The 23,558-nt window shown below is 53.5% G+C and overlaps 1 protein-coding gene across 3 annotated transcripts; it reads left to right on the forward strand.

Annotated features, from left to right (window-relative positions):
* Positions 1-4,835: 4,835 nt before the first annotated feature.
* Positions 4,836-22,504, forward strand: TICAM1 (TIR domain containing adaptor molecule 1). 3 transcript variants are annotated; one of them, XM_047709033.1, is made up of 3 exons: positions 4,862-4,985; positions 6,900-6,978; positions 14,412-22,504. In XM_047709033.1, the coding sequence occupies exon 3, from the start codon at positions 14,543-14,545 to the stop codon at positions 16,832-16,834; it is 2,292 nt and encodes a 763-aa protein (XP_047564989.1). In that variant the 5' UTR covers positions 4,862-4,985; positions 6,900-6,978; positions 14,412-14,542; the 3' UTR covers positions 16,835-22,504. The 3 variants fall into 3 exon arrangements, with proteins under 3 accessions (XP_047564979.1, XP_047564989.1, XP_047564998.1); XM_047709023.1 differs by lacking the exon at positions 6,900-6,978 and having other exon boundaries at positions 4,836-4,985; XM_047709042.1 differs by lacking the exon at positions 6,900-6,978 and having other exon boundaries at positions 4,890-4,989.
* The last annotated feature ends 1,054 nt before the right edge of the window (positions 22,505-23,558 follow it).

Raw genomic sequence — 23,558 nt, forward strand, 5'->3', positions numbered from 1 at the left:
TCCTGTCATGTCTCACTGCTCAGACAAGAATATTTTTCCCAGTACTTAAAAGCTGCAATGTGTTTCATGCTCATGTTACTAGGGCTAAGGGTGTGGGCACACCTCCAGCAGAGGGTAACAGTGGCGGTTTGTGGGGGCAGGAAAAAATGCTTGGTGCTGGTGCAGTGGGATGGACCAGTACAATGTCTCTCCCCGACCAAGACACAGGCGTGAGGAGGGGGATTGAGGGTCTCCCTCCAGCCCCACTAGAGAACTAAAATGACCCTCTACGCTTTCTCATCAGCAAAGTGGGATGCTGTCACCTTCTCCCAGGGCTCTGGGTTTGGACAAACGTTTATAAACCTTTACTTAAAAAACAACCTGGGAGAAACAAAAACAAAACAACCTGGGACACCTTCCTTGTTCTAGCACTCCTGTTCTGAGTTGATACCCAAGCTCAGTGTGGTCAGATGTCCACATAAAGGACCTCAAATGTTCACAGCCATTTTATTCTTAATAGTCCCAAACTCAACTTTGTATCCAAAACAGAGTAGACGAATAAACTGGGAGAGACTCATATGGTGAATATTACACAGCAAAGAACCATGGATAAATTACCAATCTTCAAAATATGAAAATTAATAAAGACATGCCTATTGGCTCAGTCAGTGGGGCTGGGGTCTCTTGATCTTGGGGTCATGAGTTCAAGCCCCACACTGGGTGTGGAGTCTAAATAAATAAAATATTTTGTTTAAATCAAATATTTGCTTAAAAAGAAAAACCTTAAATTAATTAAGAGAAACCTCATCTAGAATGGAGTCAGAGGGGCGCCTGGGTGGCTCAGTGGGTTAAAGCCTCTGCCTTCGGCTCAGGTCATGATCCCAGGATCCTGGGATCGAGCCCCACATCAGGGGCTGCTCAGCGGGGAGCCTGCTTCCTCCTCTCTCTGCCTGCCTCTCTGCTTACTTGTGATCTCTTTCCCTGTCCAATAAATAAATAAAATCTTAAAAAAAAAACAATATGTGTCTTAAAAAAAAAAAAAGTAGAATGGAGTCAGAAAACCCAGAAAGGGGGAGCACTCACACAGGAAAGTTGGGCAGAAATAAGCCTACTTTACTACTCCAGCAGGAGAAAGATTTTCTCCTGCCCAGCAACAGCCCAGCCAGCCAATGAGGAACCACCACCACTCAGCCAACGAGAGACCACCACAACTCCGTGAGATGCTGTCCTCCCGATGACTTCTCCTCCTCCAGTGGACTTTGCATCAAAGCATTCCCTCCCAGCTTCCTCCTCCCCTTTGTTGTCTGGCCTTGGCTATGATTTGCCATGTCTTGCCATCCGAAATTGCGATTCCTCTGTTATCCCTGAATAAGCTCATTTTGCGGGTAAAATAACTGGCTGTTTCGTTTTTTAAGGTCCAGAGCAACATCATGGGTGAAACTCACAGGTGCCATATTGAGCAAAAGAAACCAGACCCAAGAGAACCCAGACTCTGATTCCGTGTTAGCGAAGTTCCAAAACATAAGCTCGGCTATGGTGAAAGAAATCAGGCGAGCGTTGCCCATGGAGCTTTCCAGGGGCTGGAAATGACGTATATGTGTCTCAATCTGCATGTTGGCCACAGGGAGTGTATATGGATGTGAAAATCCACTGAGCCGTCCAGTCGAAACTTACACTCTTTAGGGTCTACAATTTCTCCTTCAATACAAATTCTGAAGGAGAAAGCGACATAGGAGGTGATGGGGGAAATGAGCCCTTGTGTTCACTTCCTGTGGGAGTGTAAGTGGAGAGTGCTAATTTGGGGAACAGTTGGGCAGTATTTAGTAAGAGTGAGAATGTATGTTCTCCACGTCTGGGGAGAAGTCTGAGAAGTTCCCCTTCTCCACACCATCCTAGAGAAACCCCGCCCACTGAGTCACTTAAGCCTCTCATCGACACCACGAGGCAGGTGCTGTTAGCATCTCCAGGTTACAGGGGAGAGAAACTGAGGCACAATTCAGCGGGCTCACCCTCGGGCCCACCTCACAGCTATAAAGGTCGGAGTGAGGATTTGAACCCAGCACTCAGACATGCCCTGGCTGGTGTTCACAATCACCACCTTAGAAGGTGGTGACTCCTGTGTCCTGGGGAATGGTGGAAGCAAGTGGTGTGTCCAATGATTGGGGACGCAGTAAGGTGTGATACAGTCATGCTTAGTGAGACCACCACAGGTGCTCCGATTTCCTCATCTGCAGCTCAGGGTTTCCCCTGGAAGCCTGGATGCCCCCTCCATGTCACTTTCTCTGAGCCTCAGTATTCTCACCTATAAAATGGGCACATTCCAATCCCCCTGGGAGGCTATTTTAAAACACAGGTTGATGTTCCCCAAGATGTGTTTGGTGTGGGGGCCAGTATGTAATGAAACTCCAAAAATCGGAGATGGTGGGACAATGGTAGGGTACCCAAGAGGCAAAAGATGGGCTTAATGCCTTCTCCCTCCCTAGCTCAGGGGCCCTGAAGGTAGGGACCACTTCTTTCTTCCTCCCCAGTGGATCCCCAGAGCCTAGACGTGCCTGGCTGACAGTAGGTGCTCAATAAAATTTCTCTCCCACCAGAGACACACACTAAGTAAGTACACTAGGTGGGGAGGAATTAGCACTCATTTAACTTCCATTTGCTCCTGCTCTCATGACTCTTTTTTTTTTTAAGATTTTTATTTATTTTTTTGAGAGTGAGAGAGAGCGTGAGAGGGGAGAAGCAGACTCCCCATGGAGCTGGGAGCCCAATGTGGGACTCCATCCCGGGACTCCAGGATCCTGACCTGAGCCAAAGGCAGTTTAACTAACTGAGCCACCCAGGCGCCCTGCTCTCATGACTCTTGACACAAACTTCAGTGTGTGCTCGTCCCACGGACCTCTTGGGAACCTGATGATGGAATTCATGAAGTAATGGGGGAAAAAAAAATCACGTCTTTATTTTCACTGACTGATACTTGCCATTTCCTCAATTATGAATGAAGGCACCGGCAGGTGACTTTGTGACTTTGTCCCCAATAGAAACTCACAGATATTTTCATATTTGATTGCTTTGGTACAAATACCTCGAAATACGGCAGACACCTGTGGTTATTAGATCTTGTCAGTTAATGTGGTGGTAAAAATAAAGGCATAGCCCGAAGGCTTGTTTGTTTTAGCGTAGCTCTATTTGAAAAAGATTTTAAAGTGATTATCTTACAAGTATTAAACACAATTTTAAAAAATTGTGGTAAATATACTTAACATGAAATTTACCACTTTAACCATCTCTAAGCGCACAGCTCCCCGGCACCAAGCACCCTCACATTGTCATGCAAGCAACCCCACCCTCCGTCTCCAGAATTTTCCATCTTCCCAAACTGAACATCTGTCCCCATGAAACATGGACTCCCTGCCCCCTCCCTCAGCCACTGGCTCCCACCATCTACTTCCTGTTTCTTTTGACTCTTTAGGAACTTCCTATGAGTGGAATCAGACAGGATTTGTCCTTTTGGGTCTGCCTGATTTCACTGGGTAAAGTGTTCTCAGGGTCCATGCACTGTGTAGCAGAAAGCCGATTTCCTTCTTTTTTGAAGGCTAAGTAATATTCCCACGTATGGATGGATCCCACTGTGTTTATCCATTTAGTGATAATGGATCACTAAGTAGTTTTTTAAAAAAAATACTTTATTTTTTTAAAAGATTCTATCTATTTATATGACACACAGAGAGAGATCACAAGTAGGCAGAGGCAGGCAGACAGAGGGAGAAGCAGGCTCCCCACTGAGCAGAGAGCCCGATGCAGGGCTCGATCCCAGGACCCTGAGATCATGACCCCAGCCGAAGGCAGAGGCCCAACCCACTGAGCTACCCAGGCACCCCCCCCCAAAATATCTTAATAGATGTATTTCAACATAATGGACTTCCTCGAAACTTCTTGTATATCGTTTTACACATCTACAAATGGTATTTTGGGAACATACTCTGAGCTTCTCCAAACTGACCAAGAAACCTGGTCAAAGGCATTGACTTTCCTAGGTCCTTGTCCGTGAAAATAAATAAACGAATACAAATGATATTTACAACCATGTTGGTATAAGGGCAGATATAATCCGGGATGAACCATATTCATTGTTTTCTTTCTGATTTGAAAAGAAATGAAAACGTTTTCATGGGTCCCTAAAAGTGTGATGGTCCCACATTTTAACTATGGCCAATGGACATGTGGGGGCTGGATCCAGGACCCCAAAAGTTTAGGACCCATTATGAATTTTTAAATGTGTTGTAGCTTCAAAATATGCCATCTCGGTTGCCCCTCTTCCAGCCACCTGCGGATCCCCAAAGCCCTCCAGGGTGGCCGATTTCGGGTAGTCCCCCCAATATTACCCTATCCCCCTGTTCTGTTCCGTGGAAAGCATTATCACCAGTTGAGATGGTCTAATTTTTTTTTAAAGATCTTATTTATTCATTTGACAGAGATCACAAGTAGGCAGAGAGGCAGGCGGGGGTGGGGTGGGGGGGTGGGGGGGTGGAGCAGGCTCCCTGCTGAGCAGAGAACCAGACATGGGGCTTGATCCAAGGACTCTGGGATCATGACCTGAGCAGAAAGCAGAGGCTTTAACCCACTGAGCCACCCAGGCGCCCCGAGATGGTCTACTTTTAAAATTGTATTTACTCTCTCCCTAGACAGCGGGCGCGCGGAGAGCAGGGCTCTGCCCTTCTGGTGGTCCCCAGAACCCCGGCAGGAGGGATCCAAAGTCCCCGAAGATGGCAGCTCACGGGGGCGCTCGGGGTGTCGCAGCGGGGCGCCTCCGGGACTTTCCCCGCCCGGTGGGGAAAGTGTGATCTCACCTTCCTGCCTCGCTCCCCGCCGGACGCGGAAGGGGCGGGCGGAGGCCGGGGGTGGGGGGGGCGGGGTGGAGCCGCCCTCGCGTCTTGGGCGCCCCGCCGCCCGCCGGCACCGTCGACAGGCCGCCAGCCCCCGCGCAGAAGATCCATGGAGCGGGACCCCGGGTAGGTGGCAAAGCAGGGAGAGCCGGCCGAGCAGGGCCGGGGAGGCTGCGGCTCCTGCCTGGAGTTCTAGACCAGCCGCATCCCCTGCCCGGCTCCAGGAGCCCTCGCGCCCCTCAGCGCTCGGCTCCCCTCCCGGGTGGCCCTGGTCCTTCCTCCCAGACCCCGATTCCTCCTCGCCGTATTGCTCCCCAGCACCCCAGATCTCTCCCCAGCACCCTGAATTCCTTTCCGACGCCTCGAAGACCGCCCAACCCCCTTGGATTCCTTCCCACCATCCTGGGTCCCTCCCCAAACCCCAATTCCTTCCAAACGCCACTGGTTTCTCTCCAGCTCCCCAGATCCCTACCCCACCCAGAATCCCTCCCTGGCAGCCGGGATTTCTCCCCAAGGTCCGGTGCTTCGCCCCAACACCCCGGATTCCTCTCCAGTACCCCTCCCCCCACCTCCCTATTCCACGCGCGCGCGCGCGCGCGCTCGCGTTTGCTCCTAACTTCTTCAGGAATTTCTCCCGAGCTCGTAGACTCGCGCCCCACCTTCTTCCTGCCCCGCCTGCGCCGCCCCTCACCCCAGCTCCTTCCGGGCCCCGAATCCACTTTTCGCGGGGCTCCCGGCACCCCCTCCCGCGTCAGGAGCGTGCTTTCCCCGGCTCCAGTCCCCATCAGGGAAGATCTGAGAATCTCCAGGCCCCACGCCTCGCCCCTTCCGCTGGGGTTTGGGGTCGGCTTCTCCCCGTCTAGGAGCCGTTGCCGGTCGGCCCAGTGCTGGCTGCTGTCACCACTCAGAGTTGGGGGCCCCAGGAGATCCTTACGGGACCCCCCCCCCCACCCGCCCGCCGTTTCTTCCCTTTCCCTGTGGCTGAAGTAGGAGGAGGAGGTAGGGGAGGCCGGGGAGGGGGCGCGGTTGTGACTCCCAGGCAAGCTGGAGGTCCCGGGTGTGGGTACCAGCCTGAGGGGGTGGGTCGGTGGGTGCAGGGGGCTCCCGCCTGGGCCTCCGTTTCCTCCTCTGGATAGGGGTGTGTACTCATCCTTCTGCAAACATTTTTGAAGAACCAGGGGCAGAGTGGTGCCTTCGATAAGCAAGAACCGTGATGGGTCGTGGTGATGCGTGCCGGAAGCAGAGAGGGGGTATCCCGCGGCTTCTCCGCTGGCCCGGGAAGGGGCCCCACGGAGTCGGTACTCACTGAATAAGGGCGGATTCCCTGGAGCGAGGCTGCCTGGTTTCAATCTTTGCCTCCTTACTTTCCACCTGTGTGACCCAGGGCAAGTGTCTCTACCTCTCTGTGCCTCCCTTTCCGGAGTGCAGAGGGGCAGTCCAAACAGCCCTAACTTCTTCTTCTTCTTCTTCTTCTTTTTTTTTTTAAAGATTTTACTTATTTATTTGACAGAGATCACAAGTAGGCAGAGAGGCAGGCAGAGAGAGAGGAGGAAGCAGGCTCCCTGCTGAGCAGAGAGCCTGATGTGGGGCTCCATGTGGGGCTGGATCCCAGGACCCTGAGACCATGACCTGAGCCGAAGGCAGAGGCTTTAACTCACTGAGCCACCCAGGTGTCCCCAAACAGCCCTAACTTCTAATGTTCCCAGGTGCTTCATCCTGTCCTCGCTGCCTAGTAAGTGCGCAGCAAACTCCTTGTGAGCAAATGTCCCTCTGGTCCCATAGTTTTCAGGGAGAGTCTGGCTGTGTTTTGCCTTCTATATTGTGTTGTAACATTTCTTAATAAGCCAAAAGCAGAGAATGGTGCTTCGACTCTGCACCGGTCCTGGTGGGAGCCGATTAGACTTTTTGTCTGGCTGGGGAGAAGATTCAGCAGGAAACATTTATGGAGCGCTCACTGTGTGCCAGGGGTTCTCAGGTCCGTTCGTTGATTGATCCCATCGGTCAACATTTATTAAATGCCTCCTGTGTGCCTGTTGTTAGATGCAGCTGTGAACGAGACAAGTGAACACCCCTGTTTTAGTGGTCTGACTCAGGGGGGAAGCGACGCATTCTCAACAAAGTAAGTTGGTAGATCTATAGTATCGGGGAAGGAGGAGTTGGAAGGAGAAGAAGAACGCAGGGAGTGTGGGGGAGTGGGCTTCAGTTTTAAGCAGGGTGGCCAAGGTTGACCTTGATGAGGAAGTGACATCTGAGCTGAGACCTAAAGGAGGCAATGCGGAGATCATGCGGCTGTCTGGGGAAGGATGTCCTAGTCTGAGGGAACAGCAGATGCGAAGGCCCTGAGGCAGGATCCTGAGGCAGGATCAAGCAGAGAGTGGATATCCCGCAGCTTCTCCATTGGCCTGGCTTGATGATTCCTCACATCCAGACGCCTGTAATGCATGATGGTGCATAGGGGTTCTCAATGCTCCCATTTCAGAGATGAGAACACTGAGGCACGCTTGTGCACATCGGCCTGCCCAAGGGCCTACCTTGGGAGTGGTGGAGCTGAGATTGGAACGCCAAGGGCATTTTTTGCCTTCCATCTGCTCTCCCTTGCCCTGGAAGTGACTCATTTCAGGTGGGCGTCACATGGGTGAGACAGGTGTTGGTTCTCAGACAAGGACAGCCACTGCCCTGTTCTCCCTGATTACATTGTTGCCAGCGGCGGAGTTGGAGAACTCTTTTTGAATTTTTTTCCTTTTATTATTTTAAAAGCCTTTATTTATTTATTGGAGAGAGTGAAAGAGAGCATGAATGGGGGTAGGCGGGTTGGAGGGCCCAGAGGGAGAGGGAGAAGCAGACTCCTGCTGAGCTGGGACCCCAAAGCAGGGATCAGTCCTAGGATCCCAGGATCATGACCTGAGCCGAAGGTGGGCTTCCAATCGACTGAGTCACCCAGGCGGCCCTGAACTTTTTCTCTTTTAATTTATGTACAACCTGAATTCCGAATAGGACACCAATCCGAAGTCTAGAAATTGATGAATTTTCAGAGCAAACGCAGTGCAAAACAGAACGTGACATCGAGCCCCCGCCCTCCCTGTGCCCTCTCCCAGGTGCTATGCTTCTGCACATTTTATCTGCTGTGACTTTTGTCTCTTAAAAATTGGAGGGCACACGGGGTGCCTGGGTGGCTCAGTTGGTTGAACTGCTGCCTTTGGCTGGGGTCATGATCCCAGAGTCCTGGAATGGAGCCCCATATCGGGCTCCGTGCTTGGCGGGAGGAGCCTGCTTCTCCCTCTCCCTCTGCTGCTCCCCCTGCTTCTGCTCTCTTATGTGCTCTCTCTCTCCCAAACAAATAAATAACATCTTGAAAAAAAGATTGGAGGGCACATGTCGACACATCTGGGCTTTTCTCCTTTTAAGCTGTGTACGCAGCTGTACACACTTTCCTCGGGAAGTGGAGAGAATGGTAGATCTGGGACTCGTTGCTGTTGAGGGAGGATATCAGACCATATTCCGAGTAGCGATCTTGCTAATTTCAGAAAGACTTGACGGTGGGTCGTGCAGGAGTTGAACTTGAAGGTTTTATCCTGTGACACAGCTGGTGGGGAGTTACCTTCACCGCCAGGAGGAGCTGTAGGTCTGCGTCTCATGGCTCCCTTGCACCTGTAACCCTCTACCCAGTCTCCCGGTAGGTAGGTAGGTAGGTAGCTAAAAACAGCCCATAAGCAGCACACAAAAGCAGCATTTCCTGTGTCAAAAACGCGATGATCCCAGCCTTACTGGGTCATGGTGCCAACGTGTAAACCTTCGATGTCCCGCAGAAACATAACGTGGGGTGCCGATGCCATTTTCCACTCCCCAACAGCGATATTAACAAAAGGAAAAGTGAAGCAGGTCAAATCCATTCTCTCCATGCATTTTATGTATCAAAATAGAACCTACGTGTAACCAATACAAAACATTACTAATGAGGCATCTTACCTCTTTGTGTGTGTGTGTGTGTGTACGCTGATTATTCAAAATCTGGTGTGTCTTTTACCGGACCTGGATTCCCGTGCTGTATTTCCAACAGTTTCCAAGTGGAATCTGGTCCTTCCAGAGCAAGACTGCGTTTAACGGGGACAGAATATTTGAGGCTTCCTCGGCTTATCATTTTCCATTTGGGTTAATTAAAAATGAACCCAGTTGCAAATTTTGGTTTCTCCTCGGCAGCAGTGGCTACCTTTCTAATGCTCAGTAGCCTTGTGGCCATACCTTAAAATACAAAGAAGGAGGCTGCTTGCGCACCAGAAATGTATCTTCTCAGGGCTCAGGTGGCTGGCAGTTTGAGAGGAAGCTGGGGGCAGGTTTGGTTCCTTCCGGGGTGTCTCTCTTGGGCGTGCAGACGCTGCGTCCTCACCGGTCTTGACACCGTGCACGTCTGTGTCCTCCCCTCCTCTTCTTCCAAGGAGACCAGTCACACTGGATTCGGATCCACACTGATGACGTCATTTTAACTTCAGCACCCCTGTAAAGACCCCAGTCCCAGATGCATGTCACATTCTGAGCTCCCAGGTGTTAGGGTTCCAACCTGGGAATTCTTCAGAGTGGCACAGTTTGGGGTAACAGCCTGTTGTGCTTTGCAGTAACTGTATGGGCTAGAGAGAGAGTTGGGTGGTATGGTTACAGACACACGTGTGTGCACCAGTGGCTTTCACTCCGTCTCAGCTGTGCTACCTTAGTCAAGCTCACCCCTCAGAGTGTGGAAAAAATCACATACCTGTTTCCCGTAAAGGGCCAGAGAGTGAGTATTTTCGGCGCTGCAGGCTGCATGGTCACTGCTGTGACCCTTCAGTAGGTGGACAGTGGCCACGCACTGTTGTGTGCCAAAAACCACGAGAGCAGCCAGTGACCTCTGTCCAAGGCAGTGATGCACAGTGTCCTGAGGTCACTGGTCTCTGTTCTAAGCTGTTATGTGCAGTTGTGTTTGTGTGTTTGTTTGTTCGTTTGTTTTAAACTAATCTCTACACCCAACAGGGAGGGTTGAACTCGCTACCCTAAGATCAAGAGTCGCACGCTCTACCTACTGAGCCAGCCGGGCACCCCATCGTCAAGCTAATCTTGATTTTTAAAAAAATCTGCAAATAAAATAAAATGGAAAAAAAAAATCTGGAGGAGGACAGGGAATGAGCGGTGGGGGTACCTGGCAAAAGCTTGGCAGGCAGAGGGAATAGCCAGTATAAAGGTCCTGAGGCAGGACCGTGCCTGGCGACCGGTGGCCTCGAGTAGGTCCTCAGTTAAGCAGACCCATTGCTTATATTTTATCTATACATATACCCACTTTATTACCCTATTATGTATATATCCTATACATATCATGTAAATATCACGCCCACTGGACTGTCATCTCCAAGAGGAAAGAGTCTGTTTCTGTTTTCTTCTCTCTGACCTGGTGGGTTCAGCAGAGCCTGATACTTGGCAGATGCTGGAAAATTCCTCATTGAATGAATGTTTTCCTTGCTTCTTCCTCACTTCACTATTTATCATGCAACAAATAACGTTTGCAGTTTTTACTTTGCATATTGGCCAACCTTTTTTTTTTTTTAAGCTCACAAGGTGTCTTAAAAATATTTGAGGGGGGCCTGGGTGGCTCAGTGGGTTAAAGCCTCTGCCTTTGGCTCAGGTCATGATCCCAGGGTCCTGGGATCAAGCCCTGCATCGGGCTCTCTGCTCAGCAGGGAGCCTGCTTACTCCTCTCTCTCTGCCTGCCTCTCTGCCTGCTTGTGATCTCTGTCTGTCAAATAAATAAAATCTTTTAAAAAAAAATTTGAGGGGCACCTGGGGTGGCGTAGTCCACTGGTCGTCTGACTTTTGGTTTCGGCTCAGGTTGTGATCTCAGGGTCATGTGAGATCAAGCCCCATGGGGGGCTCTCTGCTCAGCATGGAGTCCGCGTGAGAGTCTCTCTTCCTTTCTCTCTGCTCCTCCCCCTGCTCAAGGGCTCTTTCTCCCAAGTAAATCAATAATTTTTTTAAAAAGATTTTATTTAGACAGAGAGAGACACAGCGAGAGAGGGAACACAAGTAGGGGGAGTGGGAGAGGGAGAAGCAGGCTTCCCGCTGAGCAGGGAGCCCAGTGTGGGACTCCATCCCAGGACCCTGGGATCATGACCCGAGACAAAGGCAGATGCTTAATGACTGAGCCGCTCAGGTGCCCCTCAATAAATCTTAAAAAAAAAATTTTTTTTGAATTGATTGCCAACTTGGCAAAACTTAGCAGTGTCCTAAAACTCTGCATTTCTGGCTTCTCTTGAAGTATTCACCGATGTGGTCCCGTGGAGTTGTTTTTCCTTGTGGCAACACACATAAGCTACAGCCACCACACTGAGACAGGTCTAAGGTGGTTTAAAATTTCAGGTCCCCCCTCCCTCTGTGTGAAAGCCCAAGTCCTCCCCCCATGGCCCACACAGCTCTGCAGGACCCGCCAGTTCCTCTCCCTGCCCTCCCCTCCTCCCTCTCTCCCTCTTGTTCACTCAGCTGAGCAGGCATCCTTGCTGCTCCTCCATCAATCCTGACTGGTCCTGCCCCAGGGCCTTTGCACATGCTGTTCCCCCTCTGCCTGGAACTCTCTTCCATCAGTTGTCCCTCTGGGTCCCATTCGTATGTCCTGTTGAAATTTCTCTTGTCATCGAGGCCTCCTTGAACCGCGTTATTTAAAACTGTGAACACCCCCGTCCCTGATTATCAGGGTTCGTGACCCTCCTTCCTGTCTCATGTTTCTCCTTGGTGTTTATTCCCAGCTGATGTGCTATGAATGTCACTCATTTGTTGTCTGTCTTCCATATGAGGAAGTCAGCTACATTTGGGGAGATCTGTGCTGTTTTTCTCCCCAGCCCCTCCCCCGGCCCATACATCTGCATGTCAGCATCTTGGGCCACTTCTATTTCTGAAACAGCCAGACAACCACTTGCCTCTCTACATCCTTCCCCCCAGCACCACTCCCTCTGCCCCTTCTCGGCCACTTCTCTTCTGCCCTGCTCCGGGGGGCAGCTCAGTCCTGTCCCCCTTGTGGTTCTGCCCCCATCCCCGGTGCCAGTTCTCCCCATGCCCTCCCTGGCCTGCATCTGACCTTCCTGGAATCTTGGCCCTTGGCCCTGGGGCCCTAGTGGGCTGCATCTACTCAAAATGAATTAAAAAACAAAACAAAACAAAACAAAAAAAACCCTGAATCATTTTTGCACTGAGTCTGTGATTCATGGTCTGTGATCCATGAGTCAGCTTTGGCTCTAGACCAGGTCTTCAGTGACGGGATCCTTTTCTCTCAGGGTGCCATCTTGGGCACTGCTCGAGGAAGGGGGAGCGAGCAGGATCCCTGGCCTCATCTACGCGATGCCAGGCGCCCTTTCCCTGTGGTCGTGACAACCACTGATGTCCCCAGATGTGGCCAAGGGTTGGGGGTTGGCAGTCAGAGGTGTTCTTGATTGAGATACACGGCTCTGGGCTTCGCGGTGTCATTGTGGGCACTAGGGTGGACCAGACAGAAGTCCCAGCCCAGCTGAAGGGCACGTAAAGGCTTCTCAGTCTCCTGGAATGGATCCGAACGTGTGTGTTTTTTTCCTAAGTCTGATTACGATGTGCTTTGAGCACCTGGCGACCTCAGTTATGGGATTTGGAATATTCTCCCCAGCAACCTGTAGCATGCCCTTGAGAAAGGCCTTTTTTTCTTTTCTTTTTTTTTTTTTAAGATTTTATTTATTTATTTGAGAGACTAAGTGAGAGAGAGAGAGAGAGAGCAGAGGAGCAGTAGAGGGAGAGGGAGAAGCAGACTCCCCTCGTGGGCTCCCCATGGGGCTTGATCCCAGGACCCCGGGATCATGATCTGAGCCCAATGCAGATGCTTCACTGATTGACACCACCCAGGTGCCCTGAAAGGCCTTTTCCTGTGCCCGTTTTTTCTTTCTTTTGTTTTTTTTTTAAAAGATTTTATTTATTTATTGGACAGAGAGAGACACAGCGAAAGAGGGATACATAAGCAGGGGGAGTGGGAGAGGGAGAAGCAGGCTTTCTGCTGGGAAGGAAGCCCAACACGGGGCTCGATCCCAGGACCCTGGGATCATGACCTGAGCCGAAGGCAGACCCTTAACGACTGAGCCCCCCAGGCGCCCCCGTGCCTCTTTCTTCATCCACAACATTGGCAGGATATCAGTTCTGGCCTCATTCATTCATTCCACGAGGTTAGGTCCCCGTTCTGTGGCCCAGCAAACCAGCAGTGTTAGGCGAGGCGAGGCCCTAGCCTCAGAAACTCGTTGGTCAGGAGGCAGATGGCAAACAGGAAGATTCTTTTTATTTTTTTTAAAGATTTTATTTACTTATTTGAGAGAGAGAGAGAGAGGTCACAGGTAGGCAGAGAGGCAGGCAGAAAGAGAGGGGGAAGCAGGCTTCCCGCTGAGCAGAGAGCCCGATGCGGGGCCTCGATCCCAGACCCTGAGATCATGACCTGAGCCGAAGGCAGAGGCTTAACCCACTGAGCCACCCAGGCGCCCAAATGGGAAGATTCTAACACAAGAAAAGTTCACCCAGTGACACGCTGGGGGGGGGGCAAGGTGACGTGGGAGAGGCGGACTGGGAAGGACAGCCGACACACGCGTCAGAGCTGAATAATGAGACAACCATCCCTCAGGCAAAGATCTGGGGAAGGAGCCCTCCAAGCAGAGGGAACCTAGAAAAAAGCCAGTGTCTTTTTTTTTTTTTTAAGATTTTATTTATTTATTTGACAGACAGAGATCACAAGTAGGCAGAGAGGCAGGCAGAGAGAGAGAGGGAAGCAGGCCCCCTGCCTAGCAGAGAGCCCAATGCGGGGCTCGATCCCAGGACCCTGAGATCATGACCTGAGCTGAAGGCAGAGGCTTAACCCACTGAGCCACCCAGGCGTCCCAAGCCAGTGTCTTATAACCTGATGTCCCTAGTGACCGCCCATCACTTCTGCCGGAGTCCATCAGTCACCGAGGTTGGCTCTGGCTCTCCGCTGGAGGGGCCGCCCTGGGCCATGAATACCAGGGTGGAGGTCCTGGGGGGGGCATCTGGGAGCCCCATCACCTCCCTAGTGAACAGGTACTGAGTGCCTGCTGACTTCTGGTCATCGGGCTCAGAACTTTCCATACGTGAAGGCAGCACAATTCCATGAACCGATCCCACAAGTAAGCTTATTATTCCTAACAGACAGTATACTCCTATGGTTGGGCCCTCAGCCTCTGGAGCCAGACTTCGTGGGTTCAAATCCCAGCTCTGTCCCCCACTGGCTGTGTGACTTGGGGCAAGTGACCTTCCTTCTCTGGTACGCTTTTTTTTTCAGATGCAAATGAGGAAAATAATACTGTCTATGTCTTGGGTGACACCAGGCAAGTGTCGACCTCTGTCCTCTTGCAGGAGGGAAATGGAGGCGGGGCAGGGGTGGGGAGCGTGGCAGGGAGCTTTCCCAAGCTCACCCTGATGTGTGGGGGTGGCACTGGAGGGCAGGCAGGTGGCGGAGTCTTGGCCACCTCCTGGAGCTGTCCCCTTTCTGGAGGTGACCGTGTCGCTCTTGCTTCATAGGTCTACGGCCGTGTCCCCCGTGAGACTTGGTATGGTGAGCCCGTAGGGGACTCCGAGCATGCGGGAAGGCCAGTGGTGTGGAACATGCCTCCGCCACCCAGTGCTTCTGCTTCCCAGGGCCGCACCCACCCATGCCCATGGCCTGCGCGGGCCTGTCGCTCTCCAGCGCCTTTGACATCCTAGGTGCCGCGGGCCAAGGCAAGCTCCTGCATCTCAAGCACAAGCTGAAGACCCTGCGGCCGGGCTGCCGGGGGGCGGACCTCCTGCACGCCATGGTGCTCCTGAAGCTGGGCCAGGAGACGGAGGCCAGGATCTCCCTGGAGGCGCTGAAGGCGGACGCAGTGGCGCAGCTGGTGGCCCGCCAGTGGGCCGGCATGGACAGCACCGAGGCCCCAGAGGAGCCCCCAGACTTGTCCTGGGCAGTTGCCCGGGTGTACCACCTGCTCACCGAGGAGAAGCTATGCCCGGCCACTATGCGGGACACGGCCTACCGGGCTGCCCTCCATACTTTCCGCTCCAGGGACGACCACCGGCTCGCTGAGCTCCAGGGAGAGGCCCAGGACCGGTGTGGGTGGGGCATCATCGGGGACCCGGGGAGCTTCCAACCCCTTCACTCTGACCTGGGCTGCTTGCCAGCCTCCTCAGCGTCACCCTCGGGCACCCGCAGCCTCCCGCAGCCCATAGAGCACCTCTCGGGCTGGAGCAGAGGGCGTTCCCTGAGATCCACCGGCAGTCCCGCCTCCCTGGCCAGCAATCTGGAAATCAGCCAGTCGCCCACCCTACCCTTTCTCAGCCATCCCCGCAGCTGCCATGGGCCCAGCAAGCTGTGTGACGAGCCCCAGGCCAGCCCGGTGCCCGATCCTGCCCCCACGGGCTACCAGGAGCCTGAGGAGGTGAGCTGGCCACCATTGGAAGAGACGATCAGCCCCCCATCCATGGAGACTGCCAGCCCCCCACAGAGGGAGACCGTCAGCCTCTCATCTGGGGAGAGTGCCAGCCCCCCATTGGGGGAGACTGACCGCCCCCCATCCAGGGAGAGTGACAGCTCCCCGGTGCTACCAAGCAGCCCAGTCCCCAGGGTTACTGAACTGGTCCCAGATGCAAGCCATGCTGGCCAGCCAGATGCCCCCAGAGCTCTGGAAATCAGCACCCACTACCCCGTGGAGTGCACCGAAGAGTTGGGAGGCCCGAAATCTTCCTCCTTGGCCTCCAGAAACCCTTGCCCTGACAAGGACCAGACCCCACTCCCACTTCCTGTGGAAGATACTGCTTCCCAGGTGGCCAGCCCACGCCCACCCATGCCGCCAACCCCGCCCACGTCCTCTCCGGGCCCTCCTCCGTCCACCCTTCCTTCCCCTGGCCTGGCGTTCAGCCCCTGCCCCCCTTCTCCCGAACTGGAGTCAGAGCAGAAATTCTATAACTTCGTGGTCCTGCACGTCGCCGCGGATGAACACATCGCCCTGCGGGTTCGGGAGAGGCTGGAGGCCCTGGGGGTTCCCGACGGGGCCACCTTCTGCGAAGATTTCCAGGTGCCCGGGCGGGGTGAGCTGCACTGCTTGCAAGATGCCATCGACCACTCGGCCTTCACCGTCCTGCTGCTCACCCCCAGCTTCGACTGCCACCTGGGCCGCCACCAGGCCAGCCAGTCGCTGATGAGCAGCCTCATGCAGCACGGGCGGCAAGACTGCGTGATCCCCTTCCTGCCGCGGGAGAGCTCCCGGGCCCAGCTGAGCCCGCACACGTCCAGCCTGCTCACCAGCCTGGTGTGGCTGGACGAGCACTCCCGGATCTTTGACAGGAAGGTGGCCAACACCTTCAAGCCGCAGAAGCTACGAGTCCGCAAGGCCCAGTGGAAGAAGGAGCAGGAGGTCCGGGCCCTGCAGGAGCAGTGCCGGCACCTGGAGGGCGAGCGGCAGCAGGTGGCCAAGCTGAACGCCGCCTACTCGGCCTACTTCCAGAGCTGCTGGAGCTGGCAGGAGCAGATGGAGGCCCTGCGGGCGGCCTTTGGGAGCCACATGCCATTTGGGACACAGATGTCCCCCGGGGGCGCGGGGCCTCTGGGCGCCCCCCCGCCCTTTCCCTCCTGGCCGGGCCACCAGCCACCCCCGGGGCCTGCGTGGGTGGCCGGCTCGCCCGCGTCAGCCTTCCCGCCGCCCCCGGCCTTCCCGCCGCACCCGGCCTTCCCGCCGCACCCCGGCTTCCCACCTCCCGGCCCCGCGCCCCCCCAGAGCCCCGGGCTGCAGCCCCTGATCATCCATCACGCCCAGATGGTGCAGCTGGGCCTCCACAACCACATGTGGAACCAGAGAGGGACCCAGGCGCCCGAGGACAAGACGCAAGGGGCAGAGGGACCGGGTGGCGGGCAGGAGGACCCGGACCTTGGGGACACTCCCACCGTTTCCACAGGGGGCAGAGGAGCGTGACGTCGGCCGCCGCTCCGCGGAAACCGTGCAAAGGGGACCCGATGACTTTCTGGCGCGCACGGTGTCCAGAACTGGACGCGGCATTTTCGAATTCTGCCCTGGGTGGTGGTGCGGGGAGCGGGCGGGGGATGTGGCTACCGTGCTTTAATTGTGGTAAATATTTATTGAATGTTTCTGCGGTGCCGATCTCCTCTGGGAGACGACTTCTGTTCCCAAAAAAGGGAACCCGAGAAGAGGAGCGGGCTTCTTCGCGTGTGAGGCAGGGACCGGTCACAGTGTGCGGTTTCTCGAATATCATTGGCCAGAGCGTAGTCACGTGGTACCTCGGGTGCAAGGGACGTTGGGAAATGTAGTCTTCTGCTGGGCCAGGCGCTTTGCTTAAAGTTATGGTTCTAATACAAGAGAACAGGGAAAGAAAAGACACAGCATTTAGCACCCACTGCTGTAGCCCCTCTTTTTTGGGCTTCTTTTGGCTGCGGGGTCCTGCTTTGGTATGTCGTGCCACCCCTCCACCTCTCTTGGCTCAGATCTGACCACGTGATCTTGGGCAAAGGCCTTGGGCTCTCCGAGCCTCCAGTTCTCATCTGAGAAGTGGGTGTGGTGTTTCAAGGTCAGCAGATCCTGCGCGAGACACTGAAGCTCGCAGTGTAAGTGCTCATAAACAGCAGGCCTGGAGGGGACGGGGTTAATCTTTTCTCAGCGTCACAGACCTTTGAGAAAGAATAGAATTAACACTTGTTAGGCTTTAAAGATCTAAGCGTATTTTATTTTGTTTTCATTTTTTAAAGTAATCTCTGCATCCAATGGGGGCTCAGACTCAGGACCCTGAGATCAAAAGTCACATGCCCCACCCACTGAGCTAGCCTCCCTCTTCTGAACCTATTTTAATCCCCCAAATTGACCTTTCCCAGGGTAGAAGCTTATATTGTTGGGCTCATTTTAGGGATAGGGCAAATGGGCTCAAAGGGGTGAATTTGACTCCCCACTGGTCACACAGGTCAGAAGTGGAGGAATTATAATTTCCAAGGGAAGGAGTGCAGGAAGGGTGAACTCCAGCCGCCAGGGCCAGGAAAGCTGCCGGCCCCTCCCGCACAACAGGCTCAATCATAGTGCTCAAACATTAACTTGCAAGCCCTTTCCTCCGTTTCCTGAGGCCCCAGAGGGCTGGTGTGGCAGGCCTGGCTGAGTCACCCATGCCGTCAGATACTGCTGGTTATTTTAGCCGCTGACTCAGATTTTGTTGGGTGTCAGCTTTCTGGAGTCTCTGTGGCACTGAAGTGAAACCCAGGGAGGAGCCTGGGACCGGCTTCCAGGGTGGGCAGAGGTGGGCTGGGTTTGTGGACAGATGGTTGTCTGATAGTGGAGGCCAGAGCTAGCTGCAAGTAACTGGATGATGGTTGTGAACAGGCCATTTGTTCATGTGAACATTTATTGAGCGCCTACTGTGTACCCAGATTGACCCAGGCACTGGAGTGCAGTAGCGGCAAAGGCAGAGGCAATCTATCCGTTGCTCTTCTTTTAGTTGGAGGTGGAGGGGAGGGGACAGTGGATGAGTCATCACATGAAATGAGATAATTGAAGTGAATTGAAAGTGAAGGGATATTGGAAGAAATGAACGGTGAGAAGGAGTGTCCTAGGTGGGAAAACTTTGTCCCGAGTGGCCAGGGAGGGCCTCTCTGAGGAGGTGGTGTTAGAGCCAAGACCCACAGGAAGAGGAGCTGGCCATGATGAGACTAGCTTGAGGACCAGGGTGATTTTCTGGGCAGAGCCAACAGCTGTGCAAAGGTCCTGGGGCAGGACCCGCCTGTCATGTTAGAGGAACAGCCAGGATGCCTGTGTGGCTGGAGGAGAATGAGAGAGGGAGGAGGACAGGGCAGGGAGGGGACGGTAGCAGGTTCCCGCTGGGCCTTGCGGGCCTCTGGGAGGACTTGGGCTTTTCCCTCAGGGAGGTGGTGTCCCTGAAAGGCTGTGGACATAAGCTGGCAGGAGCTTACTCAAGTGTTCATCTGCGTCCTCTGGTGACTGCTCTGGGAAGGCCAGGGCCAGAAGTTGGGCCCCGTCCTGAGCCTGGGACCAGAGCAGTGGCAACAGAGCAGGTCCAGGCCAGCCTTGATGGACCTAGGTGGAGGCAGAGGAAGGACAAATGGGGACATTCAGAGCGTGAGTCTTTATTTCATCCCTGAGACATTGTGAGACTTGGGACAAGTCACAGCCCTTTCCTGGGTCTCATCTTTCCCATCCATACACCGATCTAGTGACTTCAGGTCTGGAACTCCAGTACTTTGGATGTCCCTGTGTCACTGCAGCATACTTAAAGGACAGGAATTTTGAAAGCCCTGCGTTGAGGCTTTGCATCCTGGCTGAGCTTATTTTATCCTCCCAACAGCCCAGGAGCCGGAGACTATCCTTGTCCCTAGTTTACAGATGAGGAAACAAAGGCCCAGAGAGGGGAAGTCACTTATCCAAGGTCACAGAGCACATAAGTAGCCTCTGGGGGCAGAGGAAGGAGACAGGTGTCTCTACTGGCTTCTAGCCCATATGGAGATTGTGCAGACGGCTCATTCATGACCTCTATTGTTTTCTTTTTATTCTGTGAAATAGTCGTGTCCCTCTCCTGGCTCCTGCATCTGTCTGGGTCATGGTAGTTTCCCTGGCGCCCAGCGTTTGGTAGTTGCTCTATAAGTGAATCCTTTTGAGGAACAGTATTCAGAGCATCTGAGGTGGGCAGGCCTATGCGGGACGCTGGGGTTCACAGGGCAGTGGGTGGAGAGGATGTGGACTCATCCCTCTCCGTACCCAAACCACATTTATTGAGCTCCTACTGGGTGCAGCCCCTGTGGGCACGGTGGTGACCATGTGGTCACCATCCCCCCAAGGTGACCTGAGACAACTCTGTCCTATTCTCCCAGGACTCCGGGTCAGCTGCCAGAGACAGAAACAGTGACAGGGGATTAGTCCTGTGAGGGAGAAGTGTAGGGGCCTCTTGAGGCCCAAAGGTGACCGCTGACCAGCCTGGGGGGATTAAGAGAAGTTTCTGGAAGGAGGAAGTAAGCGGAGCTCTGAGTCGTATGTTGGAACGAGCCGTGGGCTGGGAAGAGAGTTCCTGGAGGTGTGCACAGCATGGGCAAAGGCCCAGAGGTGAGAAGGTGGGCTAGGACAACTCCAGGCCCTGCTGTGGGTCCCCAGAGCTGGAGGCTCAGCCTCAAGTCCTGTTGCCCTAGCGCCCCCTGGTGGCCACCAGGCCTGGAGTGTTTCCTGGGAAACCCCCCTGTCCCTGCTAAGACAAACAGCCTCAACGATAAACAGGGGGGAATTTTTTGAAAATTTCCCCTTCTTCAAAAACTGGGAAACACGAATCAGTAACAGATGATTTGTTTTCGGAGGTTCATAGCTTTGTCCCTGCTTGGAATGATTAGATCTTGTACAAATGTCCTCCCGCTCTCTGGGCCCAGAGACAGCAGTGCATTGCCCAGTGTCACCTGGTGCGTGCATAGCTGCCACCTGGCCCCTGGCAGAACTTGAGGGATTTTGAGTTGGAATTTTGCAAATCTTCTGCATCTCCCGCACGAACTGGATGGCCCACCAGAGGGGCATCTGCCGCAGTCTTCCAGGGCTCCCACCTCTCTGGGGTACAAGCAGGAGTCCTCCTTGCCGCCTCCAAGGCCCGGCTCGAGCTGCACTCCCCACCGCTCCCCCCCCCCCCCCGTCACCTACCTAGTCTGTACGAGCCACATGGGCCTCAACACACCAGATGTGGTCCTACCCCAGGACCTTTACATGGGTGGTTCCCTCTACTTGGAATGTCCTTCCTCCAGAAGCCTACATAGTCCCCTCCTCACGTCCTCCAGATTTTGGCTCAGATGTATCCTCTTACTGGAGGCTTCTCTGAGCACCCCATTTAAAATCATTTACAACCTTGTCTACCAGATCCTCCCATCCCCCCTGCCTTCCCAAGAGGATGGGAATTTTATCTGTTGATTTCACTGCTGGACCCCGGTACCTGGCACACAGCAGGTGCTTAATAAATGAACTTAAATCAATGTGCAAATCTTTTTATCTTTAAAATAACCTCTTTGTTCTGTTTCCCTCCTCCCTGCTGGTGAATAAATTGTTCATTCGCTTTGTCATCTGTTCATTGAACAGATATATTAAACAGATGTTCATTGAACAGTGTGTATTGAGCACCTAATGTATGCCAGGGATGATTTCAGATTTGGTGGACAAAGTGTTGACTAAAGCAGACCCTGTTTTTGCCCTCACGGGACTCACAGCTCTGTGAGGGAGACAGACACACCACTAGGTGGTTGCAGTCGGGGTGGTCCTGGGTGTGATGGGGGACGCAGATGCCACTGTGGGGGCCCTGGGGCTGGGGGCAGTCATGGGAGACTTCCTGGAGGAAGCATTCCAAGAAGGTAAGGCTACTGCAGACTGAAGGTATAGCCTATGCAAAGACCCCATGCTGGGAGGTAGTTTGGCGCCCCTGAAGGATGGGGAGGAGCCCATCCACCTGAGAACCTGTGTCACATATGTGGCCCCCCTTCCCCCCAGAACAGGATGCCGCGTTTATTTGCGGAGACCCAGAAGATGCTGCAGTGCGTATTCTGCGCCACCAGGGGTCGCCATGGGATAGTGATTCCAGTTCTCCCCTGCCTGGGGCTGGAGAGACGCTGGAGGAGCAGAGACACCCCCCCACCCCACCCCCGCAAACACCCTAAGAGAGTGCCAAGTTTCAGGTCATGCTGGCAGCCCTCTTTTCCCGCTTAGAGCCTCCGTAACAACAGCCGCCGTATACATATCCCCATTAACTGGGTCTTCAGAAATTGTCCAGTCTAATGCTGTTGGGGATCTCAGCCCAGAGAGGGCAAACACCTGCTTTAAGTCACACAGCAAGTTCCATCCCAGCCAGGCCCACACCGTGCCCCCTCTCACCCCCAGCGCTTCTGGGTGGGGAATCTTTTATTTTTAGCCTGGCCAGGGGACACGGCCTTTTTATAGCCCTGGGAGGTGCAAGGGTTTCCGATTTCCAAGGGAAGTTTAAAAACTTGTTCTCTTCCCAAGAAGAGGAGTTTTCTGACCTCTCAGAGGGGCCTGGCCTCATCTTCTGTCTTCCCTGCTGCCCCCCTGGAGTCCCTGAGACCCCCTAGTGGGCTCTGTGCAGGCCCCCATCCTGTGAACCCCGTCCCCCTTCTCCACGGGCACCTGGGTGTTGGCAGCAGGTAGGCTGGGCTCCAGAGCCCTGCTGTCACGCGGGGCCATCACATGGAGTCATCACGCGGGGCCATCATGAGCTTGGGCACCCTCCCGGCCATCCCCCAGCCTTGCTCACCTGCCTCCTGCCCTCTTCTTTGCTTCTTTTCTATTTCTTGAGTCATGTAACCGTTTTCTTTAAACTGGCTTTAACACTGACTGCTCCCCCACCTCGCCGGCTTTTATCTCCTGGAATTGGACTGTGGTGTTGGCTACACAACCTTGGGACTGTAAAAGCCACGGAACTGCACACTTCAGAACGGTGAATTCTCTCCCAGTAAAAACTTGTAATTTGTCTTTATTTTGGACTGTGGGCCATTTGCAGTATTAACACTTCTAAACTCACATGCTGTCAGTGGTGGGGGGAGGCTAGCTAAGTTTGGCTCCCTAAGACACATATTCGAATAAATATATGAATACCGGGAAGCTCTCAGAGCCCATCCATAGCGGACGTGGAAGTGAGAGTGCAGACAGCGAGCATCGTGCATCTCCCGTGCCCCAGGACATTTTCACCGACCGTCTCAGTCCTTCCTGCCGTGCGGCTGGCAGCTGGTCCTGTTCACCCCGGAATTAGAGGACACTGAGGCATGGGGAGGGGCGGTGCATTCCCAAGGTCACGTGGCCACTGTCCTGACCTCTGCCCCCCTGTGGCCCAGTGAGCATGCTCCTTCCCTCAGTGAGGAAGCTTTGAAGGCTGGTTGGTGGCCCCAAGGCCGAAGCTGCGCTGCACGCGTGTTTCACTTAATTTTATATGACTTTTGTTCTTAATAAAGTATTTTGTTTGGGCGCCTGGGTGGCTCAGTGGATTAAAGCCTCTGCCTTCGGCTCAGGTCATGATCTCAGGGTCCTGGGATCGAGCCCCTCAGTGGGGAGCCTGCTTCCCCCTCCCTCTCTGCCTACTTTGTGATCTCTGTTTGTCAAGTAAATAAATAAAACCTTAAAAAATAAATACATAAATTATTTATTTATTTTTATTTTTTTAAAAGATTTTATTTATTTATTTGAGAGAGAGAGAGAGACAGAGATCACAAGCAGGCAGAGAGAGGGGGAAGCAGGCTCACTGCTGAGCAGAGAGCCCGATGCGGGGCTCGATCCCAGGACCCTGAGATCATGACCTGAGCCGAAGGCAGAGGCTTAACCCACTGAGCCACCCAGGCACCCTACGTAAATTATTTAAAAATACTTTGTTTTTAATTGCAGTGTCGTTAGTAAGTGATACTCATTCCTGGTATGCTGTCTGGCGACTTGACACTTACTTCTAGGCTTTACTCGAGGCCCGTTGTGTCAATTTTACTTTTAAAAGAATTTTTTAAAAGAAAACTTTTAAAAGAACCAGCTTTTGGGTTCTTGGTTTTTCTCTATTGTTTGTGCACTTTTTTAATTTTTAATTTTTTAAAAAAGTTTTATTTAAGGACTTTCTACACCCTGCAAGGGCCCAAACTCACCACCCGAGGTCAAGTCGCTCGCTCCTCTGACC

The sequence above is a fragment of the Lutra lutra genome, chromosome 1, assembly GCF_902655055.1.
Source record: "Lutra lutra chromosome 1, mLutLut1.2, whole genome shotgun sequence".
Lineage (NCBI taxonomy): Eukaryota > Metazoa > Chordata > Mammalia > Carnivora > Mustelidae > Lutra > Lutra lutra.